Below are 24,077 nucleotides of genomic sequence, written 5' to 3' on the forward strand. Positions count from 1 at the left end.
TTCGCAGCCTTCTTCATACTATGAAGTCGCCGAAGCCATCCTCAAAGAGTGCCACTTTGTGCACCGCGCAACTACTGCTTACCATCCGTAGACCAGTGACCTCAAAAAACGCTTTAACTGTACACTTGGCGACATGCTCGCAATGTACACAGCCTCCGACCACACAAATTGGGATGCTATTCTGCCCTTCGCAACCTACACCTACAATACCGCCACTCAGCACCACTGGCTTTTCACTCTTCTTATTGTACCTCCGGCACCCATCGCACACAATGGACACAATCTTTCCGTAGAAGCTGGATGCATCTGAGTGTGCGCCTACTTCTGCCACAGCCAGACATGCCGAAGAGTGTTGTGATCTCACGCGGGCTTTTACTTCAAATGACCAAGAGCGCCAGAAAAGCGTTTGCGGTGACACCTCTTCTGCATCCACGTTTCTCCCCAGAATGCTTGTGTGGCTGTCGGTCCGTTTCTCTGCATGGGGGCTCTCGTTGAAACTACTGCCCAAGTATGAAGGTCCTACCATGTTGTCGAACGCACATCTCCTGTCAACTACGTGATTGAGCTAGTTGAGCCATCTTCAGATATGCGCTGTCGTGGACAAAACATTGTCAACGTCGACCACCTCAAGACCTACTATGACCCACTCATTGTGACAAGCGGTTAGGTTGCCATGTGGCTCCCTTTTCGTTCCCGGGGGTCATTCTAGAGAAGGATTGGAATGATACAGTGGGTCGTAGAATCACTGAAAAAAATTTCAGAGTACCGCAAAGGTCGGGATTTGACTGGCAACACTGAGCGGCAACTGCCATATACTTTCCAAGCGGACTGCGTCGTGGGAAGGCCGCCGTGTTGGAAGAGCTTGATATTTAGTGACACATCGGGTTGAGTGTTTACTGAAGTACAAATACTTTGTGCCCGAAGATAACGGTTGCTAAGAACGAAAATAAAATGTTATTTTGTGCGAAGTAATGCAGCCGGTGGTTGTTTTGCACACCGATCGTGTTTACTGCTGGAACTGTGCTGCGATTGTGGGCAGCAGCTTAGCGCTGCTATCGGGAGCTTATGCACGCATTTTTTTCCCTTCCGTGGAGCGAGCTACGAAGGAAACATTTCGTCACTTCGAGCAGGAATGAGGCAAGCTTGTGCTTTTGGGCATGAACATCGCGGACCGCCGTCGGCTTCTATTGAATTTTTCTAAGCAGGACGAAATTAACACGTGATAGTGTCACATGCACGTACATTCATTGTATAATTTCACAAGCTAAATCGGATACATTTAATTTAGTTTGTAAACGCATACCGCGCGTTCTCAATTCTGCCGGGCGACTTCGTCGGCCGTATACGCACGACACACTGCGACTGCCGTGTGCGCATTGGTGTTTGGCCGTGATCGTAAGACTATCTGTGCACAGCAGGCGTAAAAACCAACTTCGCTGACCATTTTGCGCACTAAATCTTGTGGAAGGCCAATATGAGCCATTTGCGTGATTACAGCAATGTATAGGTACTTCTGTACACTGATAATGAGCGAGAGTTTGCTACATTGCGATTTATGAACGCGGCTGTCTAGTGCGTGCATGAGTGGCTACTCTCCTCAACTTATTTATGACTGTTTTCTTAGACTGCCAAGATTTGCCGCCTGTGTAAAAAAAAAAAAGCAGGAACACCCGTTGGTGACGCAGCACCTTTTTTCTAAGTTACATAGGCGATGTATAACATTCTTGTGCTTTTAGAGTGGTTTATGTAACATGCATAGTGAGAGTGAAACTAAAGCTACTGGGTGTTATGTTGTTTTGTATTTCTTGCTATGCATCAAGCACGTTATTTGGGTATGCGCCGTAGCATTTCAACATAGAACATAATATGTATGCTGACTTCAGTTCATTGCGTGTGCTCGGCTTACAAGCTGAAAATTTGAAGCATGTGTCATGGATATCACCTGGCCATTGGTTTCAAGCTCGAAATGCGTATGTATAAATGAGCAAAGGATAAGTGGAAAAAAAAAAGTATTGTGGGTGTCGTATTGACCATGTTTTTATTGACTGCGATCCTCACGATCTGCGAAAAACAAGTGCCATATGGGTCGAGTGACTCGAGGCGAGAGCGCGCTCACGTGCGCGGAGAAATCATGCGAGTACCTGGTGCTGTGAGGACGCGGAATTCTCGCGCGGCAAGTGTGCCTTCACGTGCCACGAGCACGGAATAACCGCGTGTGTTGAGCAACAAACGCGTACCCGTGTACCCGCGTCAAGCGTGCAAGACGCGAACGATCCCTGCAATGAACTCCTATTTTCGTAGCATCGCTAACACATCGTGCACTTCGCTTAAATATCTTCTAAAACAGTGCCGAAAAGCACAAGCAAGGTGTACTTATACCTCGCACATGCGGGTGTTTTTTGTGGGCTTGAATTTCTCCCGGCCGATTTTCTGCCACCACGCAGAACGACGCTCTCTGTCTTTTTTCCCGGTCGGAATCGAGTAAAAAGTCTTTCCAGACTCGGTTCGGTTGCTGCGTCCGAAGGCGCAGCAGCCAGGCATGATTTCCTTGCAGTCAAACACGAGCGCGACAGTCGGAACACACAAAAACGTAGGGAACCTGCGCTGCCTGCGCTCTAACTCAGCCGGCACGCCCGGCGCTTGGAAGGTATATGGCACCCCAAAGTCACGTGGTACGGTTGGGCCAATGAACGCGTCGGCGGCACGGGAAAAACGAATGCGGTACTCTGAAATTTTTTCCAGTGACTCTAGTGGGTCGTCCTCTTCAGTGCTTGTGCTCGTGAATGCTGCTCGTGCTGAAAGCCTGTGCCCTGTACTAACGGTCAGTCCCAAACGCCGGTGACTAATAAATGCCTTTGCACGTGGAACATTTTTTATCAGACTTTTTTGATGTGCAGTGGGGATGTAGTCATTAACTAGAAGCATGCTGAAAAAGGTGATAGGTGAGCGTGATAGTGATTGTACGCTGGCATTAATGGGATGCAGACAACAAGTTTGGCCATGATGTAAGAAAGTATGATTTTGTTTATCAATTCGAGGTTCCTGTGATTCACATTTCCGAGTTGTTAAATGATTTCTGCGATAATAGCTGCATGTTTTCGTGGTTTCCTGCCCAACTGCTTTGGTATTTAACCGGTCAAAATGAAACCAATCGGATCAAAAACGAAACGACGCCTTTACACATGATACAGACTTCAGCGTGTTCTGTAGCCACGTGTGCGTTCTTGATTTCCAAAGCATAGAATAATGCGCGTCTCTAATAACATACTAACTGTAACTTTAAGCAATAATTATGCTGTACTTAATTACGGTCGACTTATGTACAGTGATCTCATAGAATACGTCTGAAGTACCAAGATTTCATCACCAGGTCTCACAACTTACTGGTTTTTAGAATTTCTTTGCCAACTTAAACTTGTAATTCCTGCTTAAATCGCAAACGGTGTGCTGCATTCTATCACTGTAAATCATGGTCATTTCATTTCCATCAACGTCTCGCAACACATTCTGGGCAGTTGTCAGTCCCTTTAAGCCATCCTCAGACCCTTGCATAGTTCTTCAGTGGATGTCTATCTGTCTGAAGTTGATACAGTGTACTTACTTTTTTTGTTTTAGACCTCAAGGTTATTGTTCTTCAGATCTTTGGTCTTAATAAAAAATGTGGAATCTTCACAGCAATAAGCTTGCTGTGTAATTATTAGCATACCGTAAAATCTCGTTAATTTAGATTTCACGGGTCCAAAAAAAAATGTCTGAATTAACTGAAGGTTGAATTATTGAGGATATAATGAAAACAATAAACAAATGCTTGCTAAATTGGCACACATTTACTCACTGAATAAATAAATGAAGCTTGTTTCTATTTTGCACAATAACAATGCTGAAGCTGCAATTCTCAAATTCTTCTGATGAATTGGCACACACAGTGGCGAAGGTCTCACATTTCCTTCACAGTGCAGCCGCAGCACATGGCCTGAGTCTTCATCCAAGACATGCTTTTCAGTACTGCACACACTTCCTGATGATGTTTTCGCCAATTAGCTGGTCGACAACAGAGCGTCCGTCCATCTTGATCTAGCTGATGGGTTTGATGTCAGCATGTGTGCCACGATAAAATTGCTCTTCATCCTTGGCAACTGCTGCTGTTTGTGACATTGCATGCGCATTCTGCAGAATCATGATGAAACTACTGCTCAAAGTAGCCACTGCAGACGAAACAGTGGTTGCTGTCAACGCCATCATGAAAGCTGACCACGCATTTCTAAGGCACGTGACCAATGCATGCACCAAGTTAAAATAAAGCCACTGTTTACCGCAACCGCTGCGGACGAAAACACGATCGCTATCAACGTGATCGTCATGGATGGTGACCTGCGATCACGCACATAGTATGGTGTCATGCATGGCAGAAAATGCAAGAATAAAGGCTATCAAGACACAGATAAGTATGAAGTGTCCTGGTGTTCCTGTCGTTCGTAGACAGTTTCCACTGATGACTATGGCAATGCAAATTCTGCTGCTTCGTTTCGGTTGGACATTCGTGCCAGTTTTGCTCATTTGCCTCATACATTTACGGTGTTTTGCACTCACTGTGCTTCGAGAGTTGTGTGAAAAAATTGGTGTGAGGCCAAATACACCTGAATTAAGAAGAGTAAAATCAAATAATGCATATGCCTGCCGCGACCAGAGGTTGAGTCCAAATTTTGTCCAATTACCTAGTAAATTGAAAGAACGGCTGTATTTTACTCACGTACGTTCGGTACTTGAATACGCTTGTATCTGCTGGGATCCTTATACGTGTCAGTTAGTCGATTTACTTGAAAAAATTCAAAATAGGGCGGTTCGATTCGTTCTTGGGAATTGCGACAAAAACCTCAGTATTACCAAAGGCAAGCGCAGACTTCATTGGCAAGATCTAAAGGACAGAAGAAAGGGCCTCAGACTCAAATTTTTTCACAGTGTTTACTATTCCAAAATAGGCATTGTCAGGAACAAATATATTACGTTACCATTGTATAGTTCACGTAGAAGGGACCATGCCTTGAGACACCATGAATTTCTTTTTAAAGGTAACACCTTGCGTTATGAATTTTTTTACAGGACCACTAGGGAGTGGAATGCTCTCTCGTCAAATATTGTTGGTATACAATGTAATGAAAAGTTTTACCGTGCTTTGTGTGTTGAAATTGATGTAGATATGTATCTACCGCCCTGCTGTAATGCCTTCCAAGGCGATGCAGGTGCTCAATAAATAAATAAATAAATAAATGAGTGTGTGGCTTTTCGTTGCAAGGTGTTTGACATTCTGCTTTGTCTTAAATGTTCTCTCACTGTTTCTTTCCCAGCTGCTGACACGGCTACATGATGTCGTCCTTCAACAGGAGGAAGCAGGCAACCCAATTGAAATAAAGTTACAGGGCTGTGTAGATGAGATGGAGAAGACGCTGAACGCTTATCTTAAGGTGGAGCTTCTGATCCATTTGTTTTGTGCTAGCCATCGTTTAGCAATGTTACCAGACCAGTAAAAAGTATACAAGTGCAAGGGAGATGATGACTGACTTTTTCTTTTTAGCTTCTGTGTTATGTTTTAAAATAATATTATTGTTCTATATGCAAACACACATGCACAAGGGACAGACAAATGGCGAGAAAGCTGGCTGAAGGCAGCTGTCGCCGAAGTACAAGCTAGGTAGAAAAAAGTGACGAAAGAAAAAAAGACCCAGGTTGCACTAATTACAAAAAAATGTTTCTTTCTTATTGAAATTCTTTTTTTCCTTTTTCCCCCCAATAAGCCAGAAAATTATCTGCCCACTTCCGTGTGGGAAAAAGTCGTTGGCAACTACTTATTTGCATAAAAGGTCAAATTTCAGTAGAACGAAAGACTATGTAACAAGAAATTTCTATGTAACAATGTGCCAATTTTACCAACTTAGTTATATCAAGGTTTCCCTGTAATACTGCATCCAGTTATGGGTTCTTTTGTAGAGAGGAGCAGAAATTTGTTTCCTCGCAAGAAAACAAATTTGCGGGCAAAATATCTTTTTGCACGCCGTACTGTTCCTGAGTACCATTATTGTCATGAATATATCGGGAAATGAAACCGTTAGCAGTGTTATAAAGAAATGTGAGGCCTGCTTTGTTAAAAGAACTTATGACAACAGCAGCAACAAAGAACTCTCAGAGGCAAAAGAAGGCATTGTTCTGGCTTGTGTCACTGTTATAAAGACTGCACTGTAAAAAGCGAAAATTCACATAAAAAGAAGCGCTATAAGCATTCTGACCTATATATTGGGGCTACCTATTAGCCAATCAAGAATGATAACATCAAAAAAAAAAAAACTTTACTAGATTGAGAGAAATACACTGAATTTTTAATTTTCAGTGGCTCGCATATTTTTGCAGGTTTTCCGCAATTCAAATTCTTTTCTGTATCGTCCCAAAATACACCTGTAACTGCATGGTGTATCATGTAGTGTGCTACAGAACAACCTTTAGTGTCAGATTGCATTTATGCTTTCATTTTGAAAATTAGGTTTATTTTGGCATTTCTGGTCTAAACAAAGGTGTATAATTTTTTCGTTAAAGAGTATTAATTTATACAGTAAAGAATAAATATGTACATATTGCGGAGGCTCATTTCCTTCACTATCTTAATGCATGCCTTTGTTGTGCTTTTCATTCTAGGGGACTGCTTCAAACATGTTGAAGTGCATTGAAGACCAATGTCCTACGATCATGTCTGATGAGGTATGTCATTGTGTTTGCACACAGTATAACATAAAGGAGTACTAGTGCAAAATATTGTCTCACTCTTTATTTTTCTTATTAATATTTTCATTTTATTGCGATAGCAATTATATGGACACTCCAGGCGCATTTCTGCCGTCGCCATCACTGCGAGTTTCCATACAAAGTAAAAGGGCGATAGAATTGTTGCCGCCTTCCGTATGCTATAGGTGCAAGTGAGAGTGTGCGAGGGTGAGCCTACAATAGCAGCTCAATCTCGCGCATGCAAGAGAGGGAAATTGGGAGGAAGCATGCTGTCTTTCATTGAGCGTTCTACTCCGGCCGGCTCGTGCAGTCGCGTGCGCCCTACCCGGATTACTGTATCTTGAGAGCCATCTGCAACGGGGACAGAGTGTGCTGCACACTGTTTTCGCAGCTTAATTCGCTTGCTGCTGCTGCTGTGCTTCCTCACTCCAGCATATCAACAGCAAGTTTCCACGGTCATAGAGTGCGATGTGTTGATGTTTGCTTGTGCACATGTGACACCATCCTTTAATTTAGTTAGTATGCCTTTGTTTACAAGTTAATACAGTCGATAAAACTACAATTCTTGCTTCGTGTAGCTGTCCACTAATTTGCTATCACAATCGCTGCTTCACCTTTCAGGTGAAACTGAGACTTTTTCTTGTTTTACAGAAACTAATTGTTTACAGTCAATTGTGTAAGTATGGTATAAAGCTTCAATTCCCAAAGAGCACAAGAAATAATTATTTACATCATTCCTAAAGTCGCCAGTTCAAAGTGCACAGAAAGTGGAGTGTGACTTCAATTTCAAGCACGAGGCTGGTTACATCATGGGAATTTGAGGTGCTGGTCGCATGGTATCACAAACCACTCATGTATGTGTCATATTTGGCCAACTAGAATGGCTAAGTAAACACAATGACTGTGTCGCCAAAAACTTACCACATGCCCCAATTCAGCCCTCCTTGCATGAGTAACCAGCTCCTCGGATTTCAGAGAAGTAACTAGCCTCCTTCTTCATGCTTCTCCAAAACTTTACAGCACTTCCACACAATCTTCAACTAGTTGCATTAAAAGGTGGTGCAACTAATTATTTGTTGTGCTATCAAGGAATTGAGGCTTAAAACCATAATTACTGGATTGACAGCTATTCAGTAAGGAAATAATAGTGACAAATTTAGTATCTCTACTCCTTTAACAACTTTTGAGGGTCAGCACTGTATATTTACAGTAGTGACTGCACATTTGTAGAAATGCACCTTTTTTTTTAGAACAAAGCACCACTTAGTGCCACACCAGAGTTTCTACTACCTTGTCTTTGTTTTATTATTATTGTCTGGCTTCTTCTTAGCTGATTTTTCGTTTTCTGTAGTCTGCAGCTATCACTGTGGTGCCTAGAAGTAGCCTAGAAGTTTTCATATTTCACCTTGTTTACTGCTGCACATCACACCTGCGCATGTGTGCTTTAGTCAGTATTTTTTCACGTGCTATTTTAGTTATGTGTTTTGCAAAGACTGATAGATCTCTCATTTCAAATCTCTGTTACTGCGAGATGCTCGCCTCATTGCAGTTTCTTTAACAGGCAGGTATTTAAAATTTAGTTTCATCACGTTTCTTGTACCTTTGGAATAATAAAAGCCATACAGCCTCAAAACAAATAGTGCCTTTTTAATTCCTCAGTCAGTTTTCTCAAGTTTGCAGAATGTGGACTCCATGCGAGAACTCTTTGTAGGAAGGTCAAATACGAGAACCTCAACTATTTCATGTCTAAAATACTTGGAAAGCACCTATCCAGACACTCGAAGTATATGCCTTATATAAAACACTGTGAAAACAACGAAAGAAGTGAACCCACTACATAAATACAAACTGATGCTGTGAGGGCAAACATTAGCTGTCTACCTTCCAACTCATTTTACTAAAACACTTTACACTTACTATTCTAACTTGCAGCACAGGTCAAATAAGAAGTGATTTGAGGTGTTTGCAACATATTTAACTATTATAATTTTAATCAATGCTTTTGATTTTGATGTACTACCTTCGCATGTTCAATTGTGCACATAGCACCTGTAAGGGATATGTGTCATTCTGAAGATTGTTAGCAGTGCAGTAAAAGAAATTGACTATGGGGGGCTACAGTTTGCAAAAATTACCATCAAAGGGTTGAAACCATGTTTTTGTGCTGAATTGATGTTCTCATAGCAAGGTCAGAACCAGCATTGATGCATTTCGCCTAAGAAGTAAAATTGCACGGTCTTCCGGACACACCTGAGAATTTGGACGCCTTCTCGGTGCCACCACATACCACATAGAGCCAATGTAATTGTAATTTATTTTGCACAAGAGTGAGCCTTCACTCGATGGCATGCTAGGCAAAACAGACAGGCCAGAACCCTTGCGCGTGAATGCCTGCGAGCCTGCCACCCAGTGCAGCAGAAAAAAAAATAACAAATGAATATATGATGACAGCAGTGAGTGAGTATGGGATGAGAGGGAAGTAGAGTGGAAGGCAAAGAAAGAATAATGATGCGAGAAAGGACAGAAGCTAGATGTGATGGAGATGACGATGGTCGTAAGTGAGAAGGAGTGAAGAAACTGCGACTCTGATGGAGAGAGGCGGAGTCGTAGGAAAGAGACTGGAGTGGGGATCAAGGGGGAGGGAAGGCGGGATGAAGCGCAGTGTTACCAGTCTTGAAACGCAAAATGCGTGAATGCCTTGGAGAGTTCCCGGGACTCTGCAAATGTGGTGGCAGGGGATGATGCAGGGCAACAGGGATGGACAATGTATAAGGACTTCTGAAATTTGAGATGCTGAAACCCATCGCTGTCCGGTTTTTCAGACTTTGTGCCGTGACCGCAGGTCTGACACCGCCGCCGCCCTTTTGATTATCTCGCAGCCTCGAACCAGCACACACGCCCACCTATCCGCTGGCAGTCGTAGTAGTCGTTTTGTGCTATCGTTAGACCTAGCTGCTTCGACGTTCACTATCGCGCATTCTGCTGTTTGGTGCTGTGTATTTCATTTAAGGATTCGCCACTGTCAGCAATGGCGTGGACTCTACCTTCGCCATACTCGCCGATGCCGTCGAAGCGCGGAAAGCACGGCAAGGGTCTAAAGCGTTGCATAATAGCGATTTCTGAAAATCAGCCTTGCCGCAATACAGCGGATTTACGCGGTAAAGCATACCTAATGTATTACGGTGAAGCATATCAAGAGTGCCAAGGGGCCACTTTCACGGGACAAAATCTTTACCTACACTTCCATTGTTATACACGCGTGCACTTGCCATCTCCTGTCACAGTGCGAGCATCGAGATGTCTAAAGTGATGCTTCATAGCAGTTTCTGAATGTCAGCTTCACCTCAATACAACTGTTATGTGGTCAAGCATACGCAATGTATTGCACTCAAGTATACCAAAAATGCCAAGGAGCCGCTGTCACGGAACGCAAGATGTGTTAGTTATACATGCGCTCACCCACCGTCTCCTGTCACAGTATGAGCACCGAGATGTGTAGTAATTATAGTGGCAGGCCTTTAAATCTATTTCGGACGTGGCTGGGACAATTTAGCCTTTGAGGGCAGTTAAAGACATGCATTAATTTTTTTTTTGTGCTTTTTCTATCCCTAGGGAGTCGGAAAAATCTGACATGCTTTAGTGCCTGAGGTCAACAGGCAATGAAACCATGGAAGGCATAGGGAAAATGTACTGTGGTTGTAAATAGGATGTAGAAACACAAAGGGGAAATAAATTCGCCGCAAAAGACTGTTTGCCACTAGTGGCAGCCGAACCCATATTTCCTGCATAACATGTGCGGTGCTCTACCCATTGAGCTTTGTTGGCTGTGTAAGCTACATAAAAAAGCGGCTGGGAGAGCAGCTCGCCACCTTAGCTCAATTAGTAGAGCCTCGCACATATTCCCTTGGATCTTAAAAGTGATGTAGTATTGTTTTCTTGCTGTCATATTTTTTCACCGTACATTTTTTTTTTGTTTTAGTATTTTTTCAGTAATTCATTTTTCTGTAATCTATTTTGGCAGACAGACATTATCTGTGCACCTAAAAGAAGAAAAGTGGAACTGCATGTTGTAATATTCAAATAAAAGTAAGGGCACACATCAGGGTGTCGAACCGAACCCCAACCAAAAACTGTACCTTGACCACAATTTTGGGCAGAACTGAGCCCAAACCTGAACCAATACTTTTGCAACATGCCTGAACCTAACCGGACTTGAACAAACAAAAAAAGTTTACCAGTTTGGCACAAAGGGTATCAAGCATATAAGGTGACAGTTGGTGTTCAATGGTTTACATGATTCTTCGAATAACTACTTCTCCAATCGGCACAACCTACTAGTTGCATTTTGTGCAACAACGGGGATGGACGATGAGTATGTGCTGGTAGCAACAGCTACCTTGGCAGAAATGATTGTTCTTTTGAAGTTGACCATGCCAATTGTGCTCCATGGCAGAAAAGTTTATTCAGGGACCCCACGGAATCAACATTTCTGGTGACGCTCCCAGTTCGGCTGTTAGGTCAACTTGTTACTAAAATTTTAACATCAACTCACCACTCTTGTATTTGTTGAAGAAATTAAACATTTGCCATCAACATCACCACTAATTATCGTCAATAAAAGCAAATGGCACAGAGTGTTTCACTTACATAGATTCCCACAGTGCATGGGATATGCATAATTTTTTCCTTACTTTTTCCCTTTTTTTTTCTTTCTTTACTCATTCTCAGCAAGACATTTAGCATACTTGCAGCACGAAAGAGTTAGGGTACCCGCAACTTTCCAACTTGTGAATACTGTATTATTTGCGCGGTGCGTTTGTCCCATGCTGGCACATGCGGCCACAGTTGGTTGTTTCCTTCAAGCACTGTGTAAACTGTGCTGCGCTGACACATATTAACAAAATATTGCAAGACTAGCCGAGACGAGCTGCACGATATGAGTGACCGGTGGAAAACATAAATACCCAAGAAAGTGGATGGGGAAACGGCGCCGCAATAGCTCAATTGGTAGAGTATCGCGCACGCGTAATGCGAAGGTTGTGAGATCGTTCCCCACCTGCAGCAAGTTGTTTTTCATCCACCTTTATTTCCATTAATTTATCATACTTTATTTCATTCATTAAGCACAAGTAATTTCCCCTATGTTGTCCTTGGTGTTAGTGTTTGTTGGCTTCTTATGATATAACTAATGGAAATTGGGCCCGTCAGTTAACCCCCTTTCTTCTCGTTTATTACATGACGAGGGTCTCGAATCCGTCAACATTGATGCCTTCAGGTAGCATGTGTAAGTTTATTGACAGATTGCATTCACCCAAAAAGATCACGTCCTCGTGACGCCCGCGGCGGAAAGGATGTTCCACATTTGCCGCCAAGGTTTGTGAGTGGTGGCGCTGGCTAACACTCCCAGTGTTGTACTAGGAAACAAATACCCAAGAAAGTGGATGGGGAAATGGCGCTGCTGTAGCTCAATTGGTAGAGCATCGCACGCGTAATGCGAAGGTAGTGGGATCGTTCCCCTCCTGCGGCAGGTTGTTTTTCATCCACTTTTATTTCCAATAATTTATCGTACATTATTTCATTTATTAAGCACAAGTAATTTCCCCTATGTTGTCCTTGGTGTCAGTGTTTGTTGGCTTCTTATGATATGACTAATGGAAATTGGGCCCGTCAGTTAACCCCCTTTCTTCTCGTTTATTACATGACGAGGGTCTCGAATCCGGCAACATTGATGCCTTCAGGTAGCATGTGTGGGTTTATTGACAGGTTACATTCACCCAAAACGATCACGTCCTCGTGACGCCCGCGACAGAAAGGATGTTCCACATTTGCCGCCAAGGTTTGTGAGTGGTGGCGCTGGCTAACACTCCCAGTTTTGTACTAGGAAACAGAAATACCCAAGAAAGTGGATGGGGAAATGGCGCCGCTGTAGCTCAATTGGTAGAGCATCGCACGCGTAATGCGAAGGTTGTGGGATCGTTCCTCACCTGCGGCAAGTTGTTTTTCATCCACTTTTATTTCCATTAATTTATCGTACATTATTTCATTTATTAAGCATAAGTAATTTCCCCTATGTTGTCCTTGGTGTCAGAGCTTGTTGGCTTCTTATAATATGACTAATAAAAGTCGGGCCCCTCGGTTAACTCCCTTTCTTCTCGTTTATCGCTATCTGTGCGATTCATTTGTAAATTTCTGCCTCCTCTTAATTGGAACTTGCGCATGCCCCTTGTGGACAAGTCTATAGTCTTATGCAACATATTGTCACGAGGCAGGATAACATGGACTGTGCTGAACCGGTTTGTGAACCGTTATTAAAGTTTATTTCTACCAAACTAAAACTGAACAGGAATGAAATCGAAGTGTGTTGAACCTGAGCCAAATGGCATCTTTTTCTGTTTGACACCCTGCAAAGAATGATAACCATACTTGCTATATGGTAGTGAGGCACTGTTCCAAGATGCCTCATTATTTATATTTTTCTTGCCATCGCAAACATCTTTAGTGATGCTAATTTCATGACCTTTTATCACTCATCATTCAGGAGACATCAAATTTCATTTAAGAACAGTTAAGTCTGTGTAATTATTAACCCTTTATTGATGAATGTTGCCTACAGGCAGCATAGCAGAAAAATATTTTTTTCTTGCTGAGTTTGGGAATTCACTATGAAGCTTCTGGCTAAATGTCTTCAGCCAACACTGAATGACAGGCAGCAAGCATCATTTGTTGGTTTAAACCAGGAACACAGGGCAAGATAGTTCGACATGGGACTCTCTTTTTGTTGAAAGTATGGTCAGAGGAGACAGACTGATCCAACACCAGCTGTAGTGATGATATAAAGCAACTGTAATGTACGCCTATGGTTCGCATATTACAAGAGCTGTCTGTACAAATTCTAAATGAGCCCTTAGGTGGCTTCAGGTGAAGCCCACTTCGTTTCCTACCGGGGGTTTTCCTCCTATTGCTGAAAAAAGTTAGAAAATATTTGTTCTTTTTGTTGGTTATGCTTAATCTCAATGTGTTTTGCATATTTAGAAAGAAAATAAAGATTTTTTCTGGTATTTATATGTGCCATTATTAAAGAGTTAAGATAAAATTTTGCTTTGCATTTTCCTTTTTCTTTTCTTTTGTGGGCATGTTTCTTTCTTACTTGTATATTTATTTATATGCCTAGCACTTCTTTCACTTGTTTACCTACCATAGCTAACTAAATCTACACATTAAAATTCAGTCTCTAAGCATATGTCTTGTAAGCAGCTTTTAAATAGTAATGCTCAGCTGTTATAAATACTACTGTGCCAAAGGAATGGCAGCTGAAATGTAACTTCACAGTTCTTGCCTTTGCAACATGTTGAAAGCATGAATTTGTGTTGATCCAATCTGTTTTAGTGTATATAGAAATCCAGTTTGAATTTACACCCATGTAGAAAGTTCGAAGGGAGATTGAGGACATCTGTCGAAGTCGGCAGCACTTCCCACAAGAGGTTCTTCAGCGAGCTATTCTGGACCAGGCTGGAACTGACGTTCTCAACCGCATCAGGTAACTACTGCAACATGCCATGCTTGTGTTCTCAGCACTCAAGCAGGTCCTTGAAAACCCTCTTGAAAGCTTTGTAAATGTTGATAGATTTCTTGTAGTGTTTGAAATTTGGGCTCAGGTAGGATGATGGAAGTTCTGAAAAGAGGGGGGGGGGAGGAGAGGGGGAGCAGGGCACAGCCTCTAGTTTTAACAAGAAAACCGTCTGTGATTGGCATAGAGAGGAATGTATCATTCATTCTCTGTTTCATGTTCATCGGAGCTTGTGTTTTGGTACCTCTGACTGCATCATCTCCAGCATTTTGCTTGGCCAGGTACAGAACCACAGTAGTCATTGGCTTCTTATGTGATGGCTACACATCGAACAAAGTAAACAATATATATATATATATATATATATATATATATATATATATATATATATATATATATATATATATCTTCACCACTGATTGAGACTAAGTGCATGTGCATCTGGTGAAATGTTTGCAATGTTCTGCAATGTGTGAAGCTATGACATTTAGCTTGCGCAATGTTATGGTCATTATGACTCACGTGTTTCACATGGTATCACTTGCAGTAAGTATTCATAGTGGTGCATGAACAATGCCTGCCGCAATTAGGGTCTTCTGGCATTACCTGTAGCCGGCCAGCCCATTTGATATTAAAGGAGTAGTACTGACATAATATTCTCGAATTTTCTTCTTCGTTTTTGTTAGATAAAGGTTCAAACTCTCTAAACCTTAGAAAAAAATACTGGCAAGTGTCAGTGCCCTAAAAATTTCGCTTAAATGTGTGCCCTAAATAAATAAAGACAGACTGTTTTGGTTTTAGTGCCCAGAAGGTGCAGACGTCATGACGTCGAGATGCACTGGCTTGCTCTGTTCCTGTGATGGCTGCAGCTATCACAAACAAATGCAGTCAGAAGAAAGGCAGGCAAAGCTCTTCTTAACGTCTTTTACGAGCAGTGTAGTCATACCTAGCCTTATTGCTACACATCAGCAAATTTTGCTGCATCATCATGTCATAATAATGTCGACGACACCAGTTCTTGCATTTCAAGATCCACTTTATTACTACCGTAAATTACCATATAAGTGTTTCCCAACCTTCATAGTACTTGCTAAGTGTTATCATTTTACATGCAAGAAGCTTGTGGTAGAGTTTTTGCGGCTTCAAAAATATCTGTCAGTACTCCTGTAAGTTGCTTTGATTGACCGCATCCTGTGGGTGAGCTAGGCCTGGCATGGACTTTTGGGCACAGCCCAAGCTTGGGTAGAGGTGTAGAGAAGTGTGCTAATAGGGAGTTAAAATAAATAGTGCACCCAAGGGTCATTGCATATGCAAAGCCCTATGCTCTGTTTGCACTCTTTTGTACTCCTTTATATTTCTTTTATAGTTCTATTACAGTTTTTTTGTATACCTTTTTGCATTCTTTTGTGCACCTGGTTGCTTGTTTTCCTAATTTTGGGTGCACAAAAACTAAACTCTCTGTTAATATGGTGTAGCACTTCTCCAGGCCAGATTAAAAAAATATTAAGTAAATGAATGTGCGAGTGCACAAGAACAGGACAAAGTGAGACACTAACATACATGCAGCATTGACTTTCAATAGTCGAAAGCATTTCAACAACAAGAGTTTCAACAAGAGTTTCAGCAATGGGAGTTTAATGTCTGTGTATGTTTGTGTCTCACCTTACCTCGTCATGAACTGAAAGTTAATCTGAACCAACTAGCCCGACAGTCTACTCTTGTGCAAGGGCATGTTCATTTGCTCATGTTTAAGGTAGACGAAGCATCTGAATCATAGATAGCCCCTTCAATCAGCTGCCTGGAGGAAAATTCAGAACTATATGACAAGCTGCAGCTCAAAGGGTTGCACATGAGGGTCTTCAGTCATACATACTACATTGAAATCCTTGTTTCGAACCTGGCAACTGCCTTGGCATCAGAAAATATCGCTTATTTGATGCTGGTGCTCTGTGTGAACTCAAGAAATCCTTTGTTTAGAGCCTTGTAGAAAGTGCTTCACGTGCAAGCAAAACTTTTCCCACTTCCATTGTGATAGTAGCTAGCTAAGCCAACAGAGAGTAACAATGTGCTAAGCCAGTGGCATTGCAGTGCATATATAGAACATATATTATTTATTTATTTACTTACTCATTCACTCACACTCACTCGGTCGGTCGGTCGGGCAGTGTAGTCATACCTAGCCTTATTGCTACACATCAGCGAAGTTTGCTGCATCATCATGTCATCATGTCGGTCGGTCGGTCTCGGTGCGTCCGTCCGTCCGTACTCCCATTCCCACTATGGCTATTACAGGGATAAAAAGAAAGACACTCCAAAATGTCATGAGCACCTTGGCCTCAGTGCTTAGCAAGGGTGGAACAGCTGCACCAATTGTGCCAAATTGCGTCAACAGTGGGCCTTTGCACCGTTTTGCTCCCAAATGGCATTTTAATGAGAAATAGTGCAAAGCCTGTGCCAAATGAAGCATAAGAATGAAAGCGTCCTTTCATTGATGCAGCCTTGGCAGTGAAACTGAAACCAAAACATAACACATGCTGCACTCGTTATCATCATCGTCTGCTTCTTCATTCTGGAAGTTAAGAAAGTTGCGACAGCCAGTGATAGAGCTAATGCTGTCAGTTCTCCATTAACTGCTTCAGCACTTGTGTTGCTTTGCGGCAGAGGTTCCAGTGTACTGCCACTGTATGGTCTTTTTGTTTGTGCTTGCTTCTGCTACAGTTCTGTAATTCTTATACCAGCGAGGCATGACCTCCCTCAATGACGATGACAAATCATAAAGAAGCGACGGACAATTTCTGATTGCACATTGTTTACCGTAGGTGTTGGTGGTGCCACTTTAAAGATATCTTATAATACATGCATTTAACTGCTGACATATAATTTGCTTATGAATAGGACCCTGGCGCTGCACCGGTCACCTTTAGAGCAAGTGTTCTAACAATATGTCATAGATAGCAGCACATTGTAGGCTTTTTTCTAGTTGTTTTAGTTTTCACAAACTAGATGGACATGCTTGTCTGCACTTTAAACAGGAGTTGATAGTAAAACAATGGAAAGCACCCCGCTTGCCATTCTCCGCTCTCTTGTTGCATCCGTTGCAACTAGAGTACCAAGCTCAAAAAAAAGTGTACAGGCTTCCGAGTGGGCTCATTTTCTTCAGCACATACCACTGAAGATTGTGAAACAGAACCCTTCGATACTGTGCTTAGTTTTCAAGGGCCAAGTCAAAACATTCAAGAGGCATTCTGAGTGCAATATACGCAAAGATGCACTCTGCAGTTCCTGTGTTTGCAAATTTTTTATACCCACATTATACTTTTTTTTTACTGCTTTTGATGTGGAAGCTTTTTGTCAACAAAATAAACCAGATATTCCGTAAATTATATGTCTGTAGCAGTTCTTAGAGTTATCTCTTTACAGCGCGGAACATGCTGAACTGAGCAGGAAAAGCGCTCTGTTGAAAACAAAGTGTGATAGAGCGCTGAACAGGCAGAAGTGTAGGGGTTAATCTGCTTTCACATTTTCCACAGCACAGTTATGCAGCAGAGATTGTGCCGATGAGAAGAAACCTGCGGATACCTTCACTGTAATCTGGTTGAGTCGTGCATGTCCTAGGGCATGGTCTTGATGATATGCCCTAGTTCTTCTAACTTTATTTGTTACTCACATGAAGTGCACCTCATGCACAACACCTGTTGCAACTCTATATGATAGAAGCAGCTTTATACTGTGATATACACACAGGGAAAGCCATTTTAATAAAAACAAATGAAACTAGTTTGATAATTATTAGCTAAAATGCCTCATTGATATGCATAAAACCGACTCTGCCATAGTTATTGACTATATTAATTATTGAGACGATATCTGCTGTATAGTTGTATGTTGGATACTGGGTCAAAAGTGTTTGCCACTGCGCAAAATCACATTTTTGCTTTCGCCAGGACCTGCACTGAAAGGTCAAATGGTTGTTCCACCACTGACAGCTATTCATATGCCATCAAAAGTGCAGGAAGTACAAATGGCCTCTTTGGAGGATACTTGGAGGAAACTTGGAGGATGCTTAAGCTTCGCCTTTAAGAGTGGAACGCGATAGCATTCAAAGATCCCTGGCTGCTTCTCACGCTTCCCGGCAACTGCAGCGTATGTAACCGGAATGTTTACCGGGAAACGCTGGCAGTGAACGCTATGCACAAAGGCGGGCTTTCTGGTAGAAATCCACGCCTCTTGCGTGGGCCATGATGCGGCAGAGGCGAGTTCCATCTGGAGATGCTACAAGGAACCGGGCATGCCGCTCCGTGGCCTCCGAAGTATTCGTGCACTGGCCGGCGCAGATGGCGTACGCCGTGGCCAGTCTATAAATGATAGAAATGCTGGAAAAGGGGTTTGTTTGAGTTTTTGCTTAACAGAAATATGTTTTCTTGTATATTCAAATTTCAATCTGATGCTACCATGCCTGTAGGTTGTGTGTAAGTCGTACTTTACGATTTTTCTACATATTTTAGCTTGAGAAATTCAATTATTTCAGTAACTTTCTTGCTCCACATGGAGGTCCTTGGTATGCGGGACTCGAAATTCTTTTTGCCGAAATGACGTCCAACGCCAGATTTTCTGCGACACGGGACACTTAACATTATCGCATAAATATGCCTTTAAGAAGAGCACAGAATCTGTGAAACATGGTGTAGAGCCACCAGATTTAACATCTAAAAGCAGCTAAGCATAGTGTAAAGAAGCCTTTAGTATCCTATCATGTGAAACTACGGAAAAGGCTGGGGCTAATTCAACCTGAGGAAAGCATGATTACAAAGGCAGCGCCGAATAAAACAACACACGAAGAAAGGAGACACGAGACAAGCACGTAGGCGCACTAACAACTGTGTGATTTATTTCTTGACGTAATATATAGCTGCTGTCAAGGATCAAAACAACAAGAATAAATAGGGCAGTCATCTGCATCGCACAAGGAAGCCAAGATACAGAATAACTTTTAAGTGCCGCTCTCAAGATACGCCAGTTCCTTTGTCGAAAGAGAAACTGAGGCTTCACTGATACAATCACCACCACGCTTCTTGATCTCAAGCGCTTCCAATATCTCCCTTGTCAGTTGATCATCAGCTCTGTTCAAAACACAGGTTCTATCAAAATCTGGGATGCACTTGTGAGCCTTACAATGCGCACTTATATGACCGTAGAGCTGGTTTTCCATCTTATATCGATGCTCATGCAATCTGTCATTCAGACATCTGCCTGTTTGGCCTACATATGATGAACCACACGACAAGGGAACGGAATAAACTACTTTCTTACACATCCGACATGTTTCTGCCCATATTTTTTTGCGCAGACCTGTTTGTTTTCCCGATTTCCTGCATTCACTCTGGCACACATCAAACCAAGACGTTTCGGAGCGGAAAATATAACCCGAACACCAGCTCGTTTACCTACTTTGAGATTGTGAGATATGCCGTGAACATATGGAATGATGGCACACCTGGTTTCAGAAGGGCCTGCTCGACCCTGGTTTACAACGCTAGGTTGCTTGAGCTGTTTGAGCATTTTTTCCGCAACAGATACGATCACATGGTTTAGGATAACTTGCCCCATTGAGGCGGCTGACCTGACAATGAAAACTGCTTTGCAGCCGATGCACGCATGACTTGTTAAGTGCGTTTGTTAAACATGATTGAATGATGCCTCGTTTTATTACTTTTGAATGAGCTGAATGGTAGGAGAGGATGGGTTTGCTAGCCCTTGGCTTGAACTGCCAGCACACAAGACACGATGAAAAAATGAACTGTAAATCTAAAAATCTTATATAGTAATCAGCCGGAAGCTCGTGGGTCAGGGTTAGAGGATGCAAGGCTGTTTTAAACTCTGACAATACTAATGATGACTGGGTCTCCAATTCTGGACTGTCACAATCTAAGAACACTAAAACATCATCGACAAATCTAAAGATCTGCATAACATTCGTCCCCGATATGCACTGCTTTAACAAGTTGTCTTTTGAAGCTAAAAAGATGTCGCTTAAAACAGGGGCTATACACGAACCTATACAGACACCCTCTTTCTGTAGAAAGATGTCGTCATTCCATTTTATGTGCATGGACTTCAGGTATACGTACAGCAGTTCCAAAAAGGAACCTACTGCTATGCCAGAGGCATTCTGGAAAGCAACTGCTCCAAATTTATCGATGCAGTCATTGACGCTTTCCATCAATTCATTTTGTGGTATCAAGTAATACAAGTCTTTTATATCAACAGAGAAGGCGGATAGCATGTTTAACCAACGCACTTAACAAGTCATGCGTGCATCGGCTGCAAAGCAGTTTTCATTGTCAGGTCAGCCGCCTCAATGGGGCAAGTTATCCTCACCATGTGATCGTATCTGTTGCAGAAAAAATGCTCAAACAGCTCAAGCAACCTAGTGTTGTAAACCAGGGTCGAGCAGGCCCTTCTGAAACCAGGTGTGCCATCATTCCATATGTTCACGGCATATCTCACAATCTCAAAAAAGTAGGTAAACGAGCTGGTGTTTGGGTTATATTTTCCGCTCCGAAAGGCCTTGGTTTGATGTGTGCCAAAGTGAACGCAGGAAATCGGGAAAACAAACAGGCTTGCGCAAAAAGACATGGGCAGAAACATGTCGGATGTGTAAAGAAAGTAGTTTATTCGGTTCCCTTGTCGTGTGGTTCATCATATGTAGGCCAAACGGGCAGATGTCTGAATGACAGATTGCATGAGCATCAATATAAGATGGAAGACCAGCTCTCCGGTCATATAAGTGCGCATTGTAAGGCTCACAAGTGCATCCCAGATTTTGATAGAACCTGTGTTTTGAACAGAGCTGATGATCAACTGACAAGGGAGATATTGGAAGCGCTTGAGATCAAGAAGCGTGGTGGTGATTGTATCAGTGAAGCCTCAGTTTCTCTTTCGACAAAGGAACTGGCGTATCTTGAGAGCGACACTTAGAAGTTATTCTGTATCTTGGCTTCCTTGTGCGATGCAGATGACTGCCCTATTTATTCTTGTTGTTTTGATCCTTGACAGCAGCTATATATTACGTCAAGAAATAAATCACACAGTTGTTAGTGCGCCTACATGCTTGTCTCGTGTCTCCTTTCTTCGTGTGTTGTTTTATTCGGCGCCGTCTTTGTAATCATGCTTGTGAGGAAAGCATATTGTAATTTTGTTTTTAAATTAAAAGGGAATGCTTTGTTCTTTTTAGAAAAAAAAGCCGTTTCTTTTATAATTTTTACTCTTCTGCTGTTCTGTTCTCATTGTATAAAAAAAAAGTAAGAATAAAGTACCGCTTATGCCATTTATTTACTTTTGAAGTAACTCTTTCATTACCGCTATAAATGCGCTTACTATCGGTGCTTTTATGTTCTCATGTTTTATTTGAAGACGTCGCCGTCACAATGTTTATCATTGTAGATAAAATGCCTGATCATTGGTGTTTTGAATTGATGTAAAGTAGTTAAAATTGCTGAGACAATTTTTGAGAATTAGTCTGTGAAATGTCAAAGAAGTGTCTCAAGGAACAGGAAAGAAAGTAATAATTTGCTATTTTTAGCTCAAGTACTGAGAGTTTAAAAAATCTGAAATGTACAAAATATTTGTCGGGCTCCTGATTCCAAACTTTTGTAAGTCAGATCATGAAAAACAAATACTATGCAAAATTTTTGGCATCAATACTAGCCATAGTGATGCCCACGCTATGCGAGAAAGCAGTAAGTTCGCAAGTTCCTATTGTGCAGAGACCATTTGTTTTTTATTCATTGCAGTAAGCAACTGGTTCATTTATTTCTGCATTATTTAGCCTTGTGAAGCAATAGTTTTCAGGTCAGGGAGCATGCAGAAACCTTCTCATGCTTGATTATTGTGTTCAATCAACTGTTCTGTGCAAGCAAGTTGGTCTAGTGTGCATTCAAGTGGTACTGGATCCTCCACATGCTTTGTTCAGTTTCTGTACAGTATTGCACAGTAATGTGGAGTGTTGCATAATATTGTACAGTAATGAATAAGGGCACTTGTACTGGTGGTGCTCAAAAAATAAGAAATTAAACTGTTAACACTGAAGGCCAGTCTGAAATCGACTGCATGTTCTTGTGTGAGTGAACACATGACAGGAAGGATTGCTCGCAACAATTTGTGCATATGCTGTCGAAAGGCTGGTGGATATAACGGAACAATAAAATTGCACTTGATATAAGTCGACCGCAATTATCAAAATAGCACGTACTCATGAGCATCTACTGTTGTTTGAGACATCGTTAAAACAGACTAGATGTTGGATTTAAAAACTAGACTACCCGCCAAAAGCTTCTGTGCATTCACTGCTGCTTTCATTTAAAAATTACATTGCCGAGTTGACCAAAGCGCAAGTTTTGCACCGTTTTATTGAGGAAGTGCCCGGCGCACTGGAGGCTAGTTTCTCCGATACCTTCAGTCTAAGTTTTATTTTTCCAGAGTCCAAAATCTGTCAGAAATAGTTGCATCTGACCGATAGTTAAGTTCAGTTGTCATTTCAGACATTGAATGGCATTGCTAGTAGAAAAATTCCAGAAGAAATGTTTAACAACGTGTAAAGCTGTAGATCAAATATATCAATTTCTATAGGCCCAGTAAAGAAAAAGTTCAATTTCTGGCTGTTACTTTTGCTACTTTTCTGGTTCTTAATTTCACCTTCTTTTGCCATTTCTTCCTTTCAGTGAAATTAACTTGACAATAGCAGCTCATGTTTCTGATCGTATCCTAGATGAAGTGATTGAGAGCCTGCCACGAAGTCACCGCGACTTGGTAAGTCCTAGGTTTTAATCATTGCATTGTTCAAACTTAACAGATTATTATATTGTCAGCACACTATCTTCCTTATTATGATGCTACCATAGAGCTCTCGTAACATTTTGTATGGGGAAGCGTTACACTAGTCCAGCAGTTTTCTACAGTGGCACTTCATCCAGCATAGAAGTGATGAGAAGTAAAGCATCAGATTTAGCTAGACTTGTGGCTCAACACACAGTGCAACCGCAGATGCTTTAGTGTCCCTTTTCACCAACAAAACTGTAAATTTATACAGTTTAAGCTTGTTACCATGAAACATCATAATCCAACAAAGAATGTGTTGTACCCAATGTGTGTATTTTCTGCACACACACAAAAAAAACTTACTCCAATAATAAGGGTTGTTGAAGTGGGAGACCTTTTCCATACACAATAGTAGACCAATTAATTTGGACTTTGATGGCATCTTTGAAATCTTTAAATGATCTGGAATCCAAAAATATAGATGTTAAATGGAAAGTACAGTTTTTCTCATAAGTGTATAGGCTAATCAGAACTTTCACCATATGTTTTTCGGCCGTGTAGTATGACTCCCGTAGCACTCCTGACACTCGGAGATCTCTATATGGCAAGTGCAAAGTTCCATTCATTCCCCAGGGCGTCCTAACTTATGGCATATCAAAGGAACCCACTTAAGCATCCTGTAGCTAGCCTGTCTGTCGCAGAGAACATAGCCCATATACAGTGGAACCTCGTTGATACGGTCACGTTACATGCGATTTCCTGACTCCAACATTCGTGATTGAGAAGGCACAAAATGGCCCAATTGGGTTGCGCTTATTTTTTACCGGTTCATACGTTCCAGTTCCGGTTATACGTTACCGGTTCATACGGTTCATTCATACTCTGTTGCCATCGCACATTGCTTTCAAGATATGGCCCACGC

The 24,077-nt window shown here is 41.9% G+C and overlaps 1 protein-coding gene across 5 annotated transcripts in view; it reads left to right on the top strand.

Moving 5' to 3' along the window:
• The window catches only part of LRR (capping protein regulator and myosin 1 linker 1 leucine rich repeat protein), a 213,580-nt gene that overhangs the window by 107,867 nt on the left and 81,636 nt on the right, over nt 1-24,077 (top strand). For all 5 annotated transcript variants that reach the window (XM_072286631.1, XM_072286632.1, XM_072286635.1 and 2 more), the window contains 4 exons: nt 5,346-5,462; nt 6,685-6,747; nt 14,196-14,308; nt 23,059-23,146. In XM_072286631.1, coding sequence (XP_072142732.1) covers nt 5,346-5,462; nt 6,685-6,747; nt 14,196-14,308; nt 23,059-23,146 — 381 coding nt within the window. The remainder of the gene's footprint in view (nt 1-5,345; nt 5,463-6,684; nt 6,748-14,195; nt 14,309-23,058; nt 23,147-24,077) is intronic.

This window comes from Dermacentor andersoni, chromosome 1 (assembly GCF_023375885.2).
Source record: "Dermacentor andersoni chromosome 1, qqDerAnde1_hic_scaffold, whole genome shotgun sequence".
Lineage (NCBI taxonomy): Eukaryota > Metazoa > Arthropoda > Arachnida > Ixodida > Ixodidae > Dermacentor > Dermacentor andersoni.